The sequence below is a fragment of the Rhinoderma darwinii genome, chromosome 13, assembly GCF_050947455.1.
Source record: "Rhinoderma darwinii isolate aRhiDar2 chromosome 13, aRhiDar2.hap1, whole genome shotgun sequence".
NCBI classification, from domain to species: Eukaryota; Metazoa; Chordata; class Amphibia; order Anura; family Rhinodermatidae; genus Rhinoderma; species Rhinoderma darwinii.
Genome location: NC_134699.1, coordinates 68,258,292 through 68,271,878, shown reverse-complemented (window position 1 = coordinate 68,271,878; position 13,587 = coordinate 68,258,292). Strand labels below are relative to the sequence as shown.

General features: G+C 46.6%; 1 protein-coding gene across 1 annotated transcript in view; it reads right to left on the bottom strand.

Annotated features, from left to right (window-relative positions):
* Positions 1 to 10,892: 10,892 nt before the first annotated feature.
* COX10 (cytochrome c oxidase assembly factor heme A:farnesyltransferase COX10) overlaps positions 10,893 to 13,587 on the bottom strand; it is a 111,531-nt gene continuing 108,836 nt past the window's right edge. The window contains exon 7 of the mRNA XM_075846433.1: positions 10,893 to 12,112. Coding sequence (XP_075702548.1) covers positions 11,697 to 12,112 — 416 coding nt within the window. The 3' untranslated portion in view covers positions 10,893 to 11,696. The remainder of the gene's footprint in view (positions 12,113 to 13,587) is intronic.

Here is a 13,587-nt window from a genome sequence, read left to right as displayed (position 1 = left end):
TGGCATTACGTGCGAATTTTGACTTTCTGATTGAACTCAATGGGCAAAATGTGCTACAAATAAGCCGCTACTCGGCAGCAGAACTTGGCACGACGTGCGCCGCGGTTTATTTTCTGCATCACTTTCCACCGCGCGTGGATGAGATTTACTCGTGTAATACGCTGCACAATAATTCCACTACCGGTGAACGGTAATTCTCTCGCTACCATGGATCCGATGGTCTTATGTTATGAGGAGGCCGCGGTGACGTTTAGGAGCCTCCCAACATGAGTCCGAGAGCTCATTTACACCATCGCATATTCATACAAGAAACATTTAGCAAAATCTTTTCCATTAAAGTTTAACCTACTTTTCTCAATAAGAAATGAAAATATAGCTGCGTGAATGAACTCCAAAGAGGAAGATGCTCCAGTCTGAGATGTGCGAATGATTTATTAATCCGAATACACTACTTAACCACAAGTTCTGTAGCACCTGCCACTAGGGGGCGCTAAAACAAAGCCAACAATCATGCACACAGTTATATTATGGATCAGGGCTGCAGCACCTTCATTCTGAGGATCGGCGGGGGTCGGAGCGCCATGATCAGAAAGTGATGGCTTAGCCTGGCCATAGGTCTTCACTTTCTATGATGGGGAAAACCCCTTTAAATAACACGTTCAGCTCGGCTTCATCTCGTGCTCCCTCGGGTCATTAGTCATATGTTTTCCTACCATTAAATGTGTCAACAAATTAGCTGCAGATTCACGTAAAGTTGCGAGACTTCAGTTTGTAAACTATGAACAATTAGTAGAAATATTGTAAAACCAGAGGTCAAGGTCAAGTGAAATGTTCCTATTTTTGTGTATAAACAATGAGGAACCGGATCATGGCATTGTCCAGGCTGGTCTAATCCCGGAGCAGCAGACTCTATGCTGAAATCCAACATGGTAGTCGATCCCCTGATGAAGAGGAGGAGCCACCCGATACATATTAGAAGGTCAGCTGGTCTGGTTGACTTTCATGCAGTGTGTCTGGACCAGCTTTAGTCCCCTACTGGTTCCAAGGATTTACATGACTGTGTGCATTATGGCCAGTAATGAATGTTTACACGACCGTTGTTTCCATGGAGTGTGAACAGCCCCGTTGCAATGCATGGGTCCGTGTGACAGCTGTTGTTTTAACGGCTGTCACACGGACTCCATTCACGTTGGTGTGAATGAGCCCTAAAGAACCCTTATACAGCTCTATGTGCGAGTCCACATTGAAACGCATTACCACCGTATTCTGGATCTCGCGAGCACGAGCTCTGATCCGTTTTCCTTCGCGGATACTTCCCTGTGCTTGGGTTTCAGCCTCCAGCACCTTCTTATTCCAGACCATCTGCAGATTCCACTAGTAACCAGCATTGGGACTGTTTTTCTGGATCATCAGATGCTGGACGAGAAGTTTGGCGTCCTGGATCCTTTTCTTCCTATATATACATTTGTTTTTTATCTCGCGACTTTCCGTCCCGTCGTTCCAGGATGAAATTTCTGTTTTTAATTTAAAACGTTTACCGATCTGCCAAGTTCTGCCCTTGAAACAGCTGTTGGAAAAAGGTGCTGTGTATAATGGACTATTCCAGAAATGAGAGACGCCGCACACTTATTAACCTCTTGCGTGTCGCCCAGACGTGGAGAAGCAGAATATTTGCACTGTGTACACCGGACTTATAATACCAGTGCTCAGCTATGTGTAGGGTTCAATGAGAGGTAAAAATGAGCGACTGAAGGTAGAAGAATTGCGTGTAGTAACGTCGGGCGCTGATCACAATCACTGAGGCCACCCAGACTTCCGTACCTGATGTGGAATCTCTAACCCTGGCTTTACTCCATCCCGAAACCATGTTTGGTTCTAGAGGTTTTAATTGAAATCACCTTACGTTGTAGCAGAACGTCTTCTGAAGATTGAGTGATACCCGCAAAACCAGAAGAATCTTGAGATATGATACAAGTGGCGTCAAGTTGGTGCGGACTTCTGGAGACCTTATGGACCGGGCTTCTCCAGAATGTCTTGTATTCTTCTCAATAATTTGGTCACGATTCCTGCGACACGTGGTCGCTGCTCATCCCCTTTTCCATTCATCGTCTCCATGCAAGATGGTCTCTTCCGTGTCATCTCATAATATGTCCAGAATACGATGAACCACTGTACAGGGGAGGGCTGAGCAATCAATTTGAAAAAACTGAAACCAAAATTAAGTGCAGATAACCGAGGACACCTTGCGCATTTCATTTTTATTCCCAGTTTTAACTGTATCTGCGTCCTCAGGATGCAGATACAGTTGAATGCTATAGTAGAGCAGGGGAACGTCAGTTCCCTGCTCTACTATTCACTGTATAAGGCCTCATGCACACGGCAGTGCCCGTAATAACGGGCCGCAACTGCGGGCACGGCTGCAGGCCGTGGCCCGGATTTTCGGCCCGTTCTCCAAAACATGGGAGCATGGCCCGTAAAAAGCAAAAGATAGGAAATGTCTTTTGCGGTACACTTCTACGGCACGGACACCTATCTGCAGCGATATGGAAAGGTGTCCGCGGCCAATAGGACCGTGTTATGGTCCGCAATTACAGAGAATTTTTACTGCCGTGTGCATGGGGCCTAACACTTGCCGCTTACGGCTCAGCGTAGACAGGAGTGGTGAGGTCACTGCCTCGCCCGTCCTGTGCGGAGCTTTGAGCAGCTGAGCGCGCATGTATTAAGTCCGCTGAACTTCTGTCGTATTCCGGCATTTCAGGCAGCTTATCAGTGCACACAGTCCTCAATGCCCACCTCATTTCTTTCTCGTTTAGCCTCAAACAATGCCCGGATGGGCATTGAGGATGCCTGAAACGCCGGTATATGCCAGAAGGGCAGCGGAACCGGAAATTATGCACCGAGCCACAGAGACTGATCCTTGTCGCTGGAACAGGGTTAGGTGAGTGATTATTTTATTAGGCACTAATGGGGCTGTATGGGGGCATCATACTGTGAGGGGCCAGCAATAGGGACATTATACTGTGTGTGGGCAGCTACGGGGGCATTATACTGTGGGAGGGGCAGTGTCAGGGGGTATATTATATACAGTAGTATACAGCAGACTCAGGGGATCTAAATAAATAAAAGGGTGTGGCATGCAAATAGGGGGTGTGGCATACAAAAGAGGTGTGGCTTAAAATTATTTATTAATTGTAATCGAGGTTACTTGTTTAATTAATCGCGATTTTGATTTAGGTCATAATCACCCAGCCCCAGCACACGGGGATCGTCACATCCTATTCAGGCACCAACAACCTTAACACCATGCAGGTATAAGTAGAACTCCTTTGAGGTTAAAGGGATTGTCTGGTTTACAAACTCCATTTTCAAATAGCCTATTAGGAAATTGTGAGTTACTAGAGGGGGGTCCCCAGTTCAGACTCCTAATCTATTAGCTAGAGTATAGAGCAGCCACAAAGGGCACCCCAGACTCTGGAGGACCCAACACGTCCCAAGCATTACAAACAGAGCCCAATGATTTCAATGGAATCGGTGTAATGCTTTATCTCTCCTGCGGAGGCGCTGCACTTCAGACTTATTTCTCCAATCATTACAGCTAATCGCTGGGGGTCGCAGTAGTGGAATACCTTGTGATCAACTTATTCTAACAAAAAGCGCTCCTCCGGTTACGTCATCAAAACCCGGTCCAGAATGTCAGGGCTTTGTACTTGTAAGTCTACCTTCCTATTTCTGGTGGGAGGATAAGAGGTCATACCCCTCCTATAGTAGTAGCGCTTGTGTATAGGAAGAGCACAGGTAGGGGCTGAGACGAACCTCTGCGGGGGCCCTTCCTCCCACAGGGGGCCGCCTAGGATTCCTCTATGGTACACTTTCATTGTACAGCCCAGTTACTTTTGGACAAAGTCACGGCAAGAGTTGCACCCTGCTGCATTGTGCATTCGTATTGGTCGCGTGGCACAAGTCCGAAGATTAACCAAATGCATGCTACTGGTTTGTAGAAGATCCCGAGTATTGCCGTAGTGACATGCACCTGTAATGATGCAGCTAATGAAGGGTTATTGTATGATTACTGACCCATAAGACGGGGGAGACCATAATACAGATGTGATACTCTATATCCCCCTCTCCGAGCTGGGCCTGGCGTATGCTGAACACATGAACTCCATCCGTCAGCAGCCGTGTCACATCTGTTTGGGTCTTGTCTCCACACCAGGCCATTAACATTACAATGGACAGTCCTTTGTGTCTTCTATGGCAGGTCAGAGAGGACGAGGGGCGACCTGGCAGTTGAACTGACCGAGTTCAGCTTGGTGTCAGCAGATGTGTTAACATCCCGTGATGAGTTCTGTAAATGAAAGGCGGGACCCGCTAATGTGTAATAGATGGGACAATGGGGTCATGCCCACCTGGGCTAGAGGGCTGTCTCCGCTCTATGGAGACTATATATATATATAAATAGTACATATATTTCCATTGCTTCTTTGTGTAGCGCTGCCTCCATCTTCTGCCCATGAATACTGTATTCCACATATTATACATATATAATATATATGATTCCATATATATGTACAAGATGAACGTCTGAAAGTCCAGTATCCCGCAGGCTGGTGGGTTTTCCAGAGTCGTCGGTAAACATAGAATCCAACATGCAGTTCTCCTTCTACATTACTGGTTTCCAGAGGGTTTAAAAATATACCCAAAAAAATAAAAAATTATCACTAATTTTTAAGGCGTGTGTGTGTATATATATATATATGTGTGTGTGTCTGTATGTATAGACATATAGTAATGCATGTATTGCAAAAAGAACAAGCTACATCTTGTGAGAATAATTTAGCATGGCATATTCTGCATTTGATATCCAATCATTGATCTCAGGGACTGTGGCGGGGGAGGGAGGTTCATTACGTACCCTGCAGCCTCCAGGATTGTTTGTACAGTCAGGAAGGTCTGTATAGAGAGATTATGTACAGTGTTCCAGTCATACAGAGCATCGCCCTTCAGGTGTAATATTCTAATTATCTGCCATCAAGTCTTTTCTGCTATTTATGAGCTGAGTGCAGGCTATCCATAGCCTAGGAGTCCATGACATCACTAGGATACAGGTGATGTCATCATCAGGTAGTAAATGATTTCTGGTGACTGCCTCAGGAGTCCGTGACATCACTAGGATACAGGTAATGTCATCGACAGGTAGTAAATGCTTTCTGGTGACTGCCTTAGGAGTCCGTGACATCACTAGGATACAGGTAATGTCATCGACAGGTAGTAAATGCTTTCTGGTGACTGCCTTAGGAGTCCGTGACATCACTAGGATACAGGTAATGTCATCGACAGGTAGTAAATGCTTTCTGGTGACTGCCCTAGGAGTCCGTGACATCACTAGGATACAGGTGATGTCATCGACAGGTAGTAAATGCTTTCTGATGACTGCCCTAGGAGTCCGTGACATCACTAGGATACAGGTGATGTCATCGACAGGTAGTAAATGCTTTCTGATGACTGCCCTAGGAGTCCGTGACATCACTAGGATACAGGTGATGTCATCGACAGGTAGTAAATGCTTTCTGATGACTGCCTTAGGAATCCGTGACATCACTAGGATACAGGTGATGTCATCGACAGGTAGTAAATGCTTTCTGAGGACTGCCTCAGCTACATATAATATGTGGTAAATCTGGGAGAGTCATGGACTCTATATAACAACTTCTAGTCGTAAGATGCATTAAATTACGTGTTGACAAAAATATTTCCAAATCCATCAGAGTGACACACGTGGTGTAATATATTTGGTGCAACAATAAACACTTCTCCTCCTGATAACTCATCATGGCCGGCGTACCTATACACCAATAGTTTTCACGTCTTTATATAAATTTGGCACACGCCGTGTACTCCATTATACTGCTACATTTTCTTCATAAATCCCCCCATTATGTCCTATTTCATTGGCCCACTATGTCCAGTGCCGAGAGATGCCGGTTATCATCACTCATATCCATCCTCACATCTACTCCCGTTATTTCAGGCTCCACAGACTGCAGACATAGCTGTGACATGAGCTCCAGCGCTCCCGCCGTTCTACTAGAATCGTACGGTATTTATAAGGTGTGTAAAATATGTCCGCGTTACCCCGGTGTTACAGCCTGAAGCCATTTGTATAGAAACAGACTCATATAATTGAGTAATAAGTATGAAGCTTCGGTCTGACGACTTCTAGTATTGGTGGTTGTACTTTATAGATGAGGGATCTCATCCAAATGACCCCTTCACCATCTACATAAAGCCATGACGCACTCGTATTAATATCACATTATGACTGGTAAACGGAGCCAGATGCAGGATTGGTAGAGTAGTAGTTATGGCGGTTGTTATGGTGAAGAATAGAATTTTGCTCAGTTTCATGACAAACAGTGAAAGACCAGAATGACCTGCTGGGAGTTGTAGTTCTAGAATTGTATACATTTGATGAAAACGTAATCCGTTATTTCATAGAGAGTCTGAGCAGAATTCTCTCTCCTGTTCTGATGTGTGTATCAGTCTGGAGTACAAGATTGTTCAGACTGGATACAATTGTAACAAACCCCCAGCTGCGAGATGTATTAGGTCAAGACCGGTTTTCAGCATCTGTACGTAAAAAGAATGGTCTCATTTACTGCCAGCGAGCAGAGATTTTGAAAATGGCAAGGAATTGAAACAAAGTACATTAGAAAGATGCAGAAATTTTCATTATACAAGGATTAATCTTAGTTTACCTAAAACTGGATGACCCTTGTAAAAGACAGTCCCCCTAGTTCCAATTGAGGTTGGGGAAGGGTGGATCTTGGATAATGCTCATCAGTAGGTTTTCTCTGTAAACCCTCTGGGCCATTCTGGAACCCGCGGGTATGGGGTGTTCCAGTGGCGGATTAAGTAGACCATAGGCCCTGGGCTGTTCCCCAGACTTGGGTCCCCCTTCCCCACCGCCGCTCTGCCGTGTCTATAATGACTGTATAGAGAAATGGAAAAAAGTACGGCGCACATGGTGCATCATCCCCAGATATTTAAATGTATAGAATCAGGTAAAAAACGGTGCTCACCTGATAGCGTCGTGCTAGGAGCACAACGCCCTTGCTGGTGAAATGAATTACGGAGGTCCGCAGCCTGGGATTCTTCCGGTGACCTGTAGAGTTCCGTTGACCAAAGGTTGGAGTTCAAGAGAAAAATGAATCCCACTGGACGGCGATGTTCCTCCCCAGTGAAAGGTCACTGGTATTGTTCCAAAAACTTCTAGACAACTACAGAGTGATTGACGTTGTCTGTTTATTATTGTGTTTTGTTTTTTTTAAATGATAAAAAGGAGAGCTACGCGTTTCAAGACCGGACCAGTCTCTTCATCAGGGTTGGTAAAGCACAATGACAGTCACCCGCATTCACAGATATTAAATAGCCGACCATTAAACCACATAGAGGCTCCAAGGTCAAAGCTCATACATACTAGTTAGAGCAGATATGAGGATTTTTAAAACATTTCATCCATTCAATACAAACTTATTTCAAACAAATATAAAATGTAACTATTGTTTTCGTAAAACCTTCAATGTGTGCATTCTTAAAAAACACATTATCGGCATAAACACTCAAAAACTCCATAGTAAATGAATGACTGAATAAATACTTGCATAATAAAAACGATTCGAAATTCAAATATAACTAAAAATATATAAAAAATAAATATATATATATGTATGTATATAAATGTAAATGCGAGTGGATAGAGTGAAGTTACTCCACCCGAATTCCAAATGACAGGTGAACAGCCGCTCGGAGAGAGATTTCATCCAAATGGTACATGCTCACCACAACGATCTGGAATACAGTCTGTCAACTCCCAGCAGCCGGCTGCAGGCCACTCGTTGAGCCCAGGGCCAACCCGAGAGAGTCACCGAAAAAGAGAGAGAGAACAGCCCCCACCGAAGCGCATTCCAAAACTTCCCCAAAAGAACACCACCTTTTTGTGCGATCATTGACAAATCTGTGTTATGATTCCCCTTGTCAAAGGGCCATGTCCCTACATACTGACAGTCTCCAACCATCGCTGACAGTATCACACTGTTCAGGGACACATCTTCTTGACAATGGGAATGGTAACACACATTTGTCTATTAGTCCTGGGTAGACAAAGATATGTAGAATACAAGGATTACCTGCAACATACATGTCAGGAGAGGGGACTTATCCCCTATAGCGCCAGTGACTCACAGGTGATGTCTTCTCTGATGGGAATCGTTCTCTTTTCTTCTCCATCTGACGCAGACCATTATGGCGACTTCTCCTGATGAGACATCTTTGCCCATCACTTCTGCACCAAGGCCCAGAACCACACATTAAAGGAGTTGTCCGGGCACAGGCCGTTTTTTATACTGATGACCTATCGATGTGCCTGGACGACCCCTTTTACTCAGACTAATAAATTTGGAGCCCAGACTTGATCATATAATACATACCTTCTAAACTATTGCAGTCCCTAGACCAGACCCCCCTAAATAAATACAGACCCCAGAACAAGAACCCTAAATAAATACAGACCACACCCCTAAATACAGACCCCAGACCTGAACCCCTACACTAATAATGAACCCAGACCTGTCTGCCTTAATACAGACCCCAGACCAGACGCCCTAAACTAATACAGACCTCAGACAGGACCCCTAAATACAGACACCAGACCCGACCCTCTACACTAATAATGACCCCAAACCTGACTCCCTTGATACAGACCCCAGACCAGACCCCCTAAACTAATACAGACCCCCTAAATAAAGACCCCTAAACTAATACAGACCCTAGACCAGGCCCCCTAAATACAGACCCCCATAAACTAATACAGACCCCAGACCCCTAAATACAGACCCCCTAAATACTGACCCCAGACCTGACCCCCTAAACTAATAATGCCCCCAGAACCGACTCCCTTAAGTTATACAGACACCAGACCGCCTAATCTAATACAGACCCCAGACCAGGCCCCTCTATACAGACCCCTAAACTAATACAGACCCTAGAACAGGCCCCCTAAATACAGACCCCTAAACTAATACAGACCCTAGAACAGGCCCCCTAAATACAGACCCAATAAACTAATACAGACCCCAGACGTCAAACTAATACAGACCCAGACCCCTTAAACTAACAGACCCTTAAATATACAGACACTAAACCCCTTAAACTGAAACATACCTCAGACCCCTTAAACTAATACAAACACCAAACTTCCTAAATACAGACTAGACCCCCTAAATACAGTCCCAAAGCCAGACCCCCTAAATACAGTCCCACACAGTCCCCAAACCAGACCCCCTAAATACAGTCCCCAAACCAGACCCCCTAAATACAGTCCTCACACCAGACCCCCTAAATACAGTCCTCACACCAGACCCCCTAAATACAGTCCCCACACCAGACCCCTTAAACAAATCCATCCCCTTATACTTACATAGCAGTCTTCTCTGTGGAGTCGCTGCTGAGGTCATGTGACCAGCAGGTCTCCTCTAATCAGTAGTAAGAACTGCAGAGAGTCATGTGACCTTATGGTCTAAAGGTCCTTTTGCAGGACATATACAATGCCGTTTAGTCTCGGTTTTTTACGCGATTCGCGGCAAAGTCGCGACAAAACTACATTGTACTTTGGGCGGCCATGGGCCCCCCCGGGCGGCTACCCAAAATGCCCTATGATGATCCTTCATTGGGGTGTTCAACTAACACTATTTCAGCATAAAAAATAATTTATACAAGGTTGAAAAACAGGGCTGCTTTTTTCCCCAAAACAGCGCCCACTTGTCCACAGGTTGTGTTTGGTATTACAGCTCAGCCCCATTAATTTCAATAGCAGACACAACTCATAGACAGGAGTGGCGCAGGTAGGCAGCCATGTTTTCTAATCCTGGATAGACCCTATGTTCTTGGTGTTTGTCCTAGTTGTAGGTCCTGTTGAAGCCATTATGGAGGTACTGGTTTGTAGTACATTAATGGCTGCCAGGATGGTCGGCAGGTGCCCCATCTGAGCCTGAAGAAATTGCCTATCAACGTGAATATAAAAAACAATGAGCCATTGTTGTTGGGTGCGGCGGGTGAAGTACCTGTCATTCCTGCTCTCCATTAGCGCAGCTCCAATGTATACATGACTGACTCCCTGGCACCGCAGCTTGGCAGCGGGCGATCACAGCACCATTAACGGATCAAGACACGGCTCCCTTAATTGGATGACCTCAGGGGTTTTTACATGGACCTTGATCAGGCCCGGCTTTAATATTGTGTAGATGAGCGCGGGCCGAGGCCTCACATGGTGTGTAGACAATGAGGTCTAATGGACATGTGTAAGCGGCAATAGAACAGGTGAACGGGGAAAACCACCCCAACAACGGTCCCAATACCATAGTGAGAAGTGTCTGCGGGACGGATGGACGCGAGCGAGAAACCAGGAACGTTATTACAGAGTTTTCTTTATTTGATTAATAAGTTGCGTCGTAAACAGCGAGCGATATCTTCCATTACAGTATCAGAGATTGTACAGAGAGAGTCCCATAGACCACGCTGTAGAAATAAGGCAATTTCGGTTCTTTGAAAAATGGCGCCAGCGCTGGCTCACCCAAAAATCCTGCGGCATCCACCATCCCGGTGTGATATCAATTCCCTTATTTAAAGGGGAGTTCCACTGTAGTAGACTAGGGGGCTATAGACTGATGTTTTGGGTATAGTGGTGGAGGAGGGGCACTGCCGCATCCATGTTCCCGGTTGTGAAGACCATTCCTATCATCTGGGGCCTGACGGCTATGCCACTTATGCCCAATATTAAAGCGGTCCATAGATATTGGATTTTTGGTAGATCTGGGATCTGATGACAATCCAATGTCTACAGCCCAGCTTTATATGGCAGCCACTTGTCTCCCCCTTCTCCTGAAATAACATGCGCCTTTGGTAACACAATACATTAATGTTTAAGGGGAGTCTGGACTCCGCAAAACTAAACCATGGACGATGCAGCCAGATCTTCTGCCATGTTACTGCCCTCTCCTGCAATATCTCACGTGGGGTGGTCCATCCCCCGACAAGTCCAACATTAACAATAAATAATAATAATAATAGATCTTCCATCTAGAAATAAAGGATAAGAGGTTGTGGGAGTCACGTGGAGGTCACCTTGTGGGATTATGGCCGGTGAGTGAGATTTCTTGTTGTTGTGCCGGTTGTTGGAAGAATTGGAGACTGATGTAAGGGCGCCGCTGATCCTCGACTCGCTACTCACTTCCTACATTAATAAGTAGTATCTGGAGGAGGTAGGTAGAATTAAATCTCTCTGTTTATTTCAAAAGAACGTCATGAAATAAGACGTCACGTGAACAGTCGGATGCTGAAGTATTGGCTCCTCATAGAGTTCAGGGGAGATGATGAAAAGTGTTGTTCCCAATTTTAAATGCACCTCTGAAGGTTTCTGCTGGGGGTGATGGGTTCACTAACTTACACTGATGGCTGACTCTACGTTATCTGTGGGTAGGAGGTAAGACTGGTGTCCCCAATGTCTCTTTGTAGGTGGTTTACAGCAATGACCGATGACATCTTCTCACACTCCTTCTACAGAACGTCCCACACTCCTTCTACAGAACGTCCCACACTCCTTCTACAGAACGTCCCACACTCCTTCTACAGAACGTCCATTCTCAGCTTGGATCTTGGACGACCTTGGATTTCTCTTTCTTCCCCACTACAGACTTTTTGCAGGTTAAAATGAGGAGCAGAAGCGTGGGCAGGTGCCAGAGGCTGCAGAAGAACAGCTTCCGAGCACTGTTGCGGTCCGCGTCCCGGTAGAACCTGTAGCCCAAGTATGAGATATACAAGTTGATGGGGAGGGAAATGATGGGGAAGTTCCACGTGGTGACGTCCAGGGCAGGAGCCAGGGTGGACAGTCCTATGAGCCCTAGGCAATGACGAAAGGCCACACGGCGGCACATGTCGGGATGCGTGACAGACATCATTCGATACCCCCCTCTGGAGTAGTCTTCACGCAGGTTCCAGCTCAGGGCATTGAAGTGAGGGAACTGCCAGGAGTAGAGGATGGCACCCATCAAGAGGGCTCCTGCAACACAGAGGAGATAATGAACCAACGTAAAACACAATCGTCGTGTGTATATAACAACCGTTCCCTGGACCTGCAGCGCCGGAGCTCTGCTACATAGGACATAGTGTGAACACTGAATGTACTGGCTGCAACAGAATATGGAACGCTTGGAGACCCCCTCCCCCATTCACTCTACTGATAAAAGCTCCTGTCTTCGTTGTATCGGGTCTGGCACGGCCGCCATGAGCCTATAAAATGAATATAAAACCAATCGCTTACAATGGCCATTACCAGAACAATAGATCTCCTCTTCCAGCCGGCAGCACAATTCATTTTACCCAGTGACTTCAGATTACGAGTCTAATTAATAGAGTCCCAGCCGCAGGGCCCCGCACTCACATCATCTTATTCCAACAGTCTGTAGAAGAGGCCTCGAATGTCGCTGCAAGTAAACACAGGGTCCGGCCCGGCCGCCGCAAAAAGCTGAGAAAATAAATGCTACCATGGCGGGCACCATCATTCATCAAGCGGAGGAGGTTTGTTTCTTGGTTACCTAAACAAATCAAAGTAACCTCACAGGAAGGACTCTAGCACTAAGGGTCCCCGGCATCACGTCAGTGTTTAGAAGAGGGGTGACAACTACGAGGCGCTGCCCCAGAGTGACAGCTGAGTGTTTTAAAGTGTCACTTGGAGAGGTGGGGGAGAGATGGATGTGACCAAGCGAGGCGGCACATGTTCCTGTGGGGTGCATAATGGGTTCATTACATAAAACCAGGGAACAGGGATGGGATCTCCTGCTTACACATTGCTTTACATTAAGACACAACTGTACAAAGGTAAAGAAGTTCCTGGTCACGGCACTAGATGGAAGACGATCTTTTTAATTCTGGATTCTTCAAATGAGACCTCAGGTGACAGAACCGGGAGAAAGAGCCAAGTGATCGCACATACTTACTGTTCATGGGGTAGAAAATTCCTCACCAGACCCTGACCTGCATGGTACCACCGCCCTGACCTGCGTGGTACCACCGCCCTGACCTGCGTGGTACCACCGCCCTGACCTGCGTGGTACCACCGCCCTGACCTGCGTGGTACCACCGCCCTGACCTGCGTGGTACCACCGCCCTGACCTGCGTGGTACCACCGCCCTGACCTGCGTGGTACCACCGCCCTGACCTGCGTGGTACCACCGCCCTGACCTGCGTGGTACCACCGCCCTGACCTGCGTGGTACCACCGCCCTGACCTGCGTGGTACCACCGCCCTGACCTGCGTGGTACCACCGCCCTGACCTGCGTGGTACCACTGCCCTGACTTGCCTAATATTACCACCCTGTCCTGCATCGTACCACCACCCTGTCCTGCATAATACCTCCATGTCCTGTGTCGTACCACCGCCCTGTCCTGACCTGCATCGTACCACCGCCCTGACCTGCATCGTACCACCTGACCTGCCAAGTATCACCGCCCTGTCCTGCATTGTACCACCGCCCT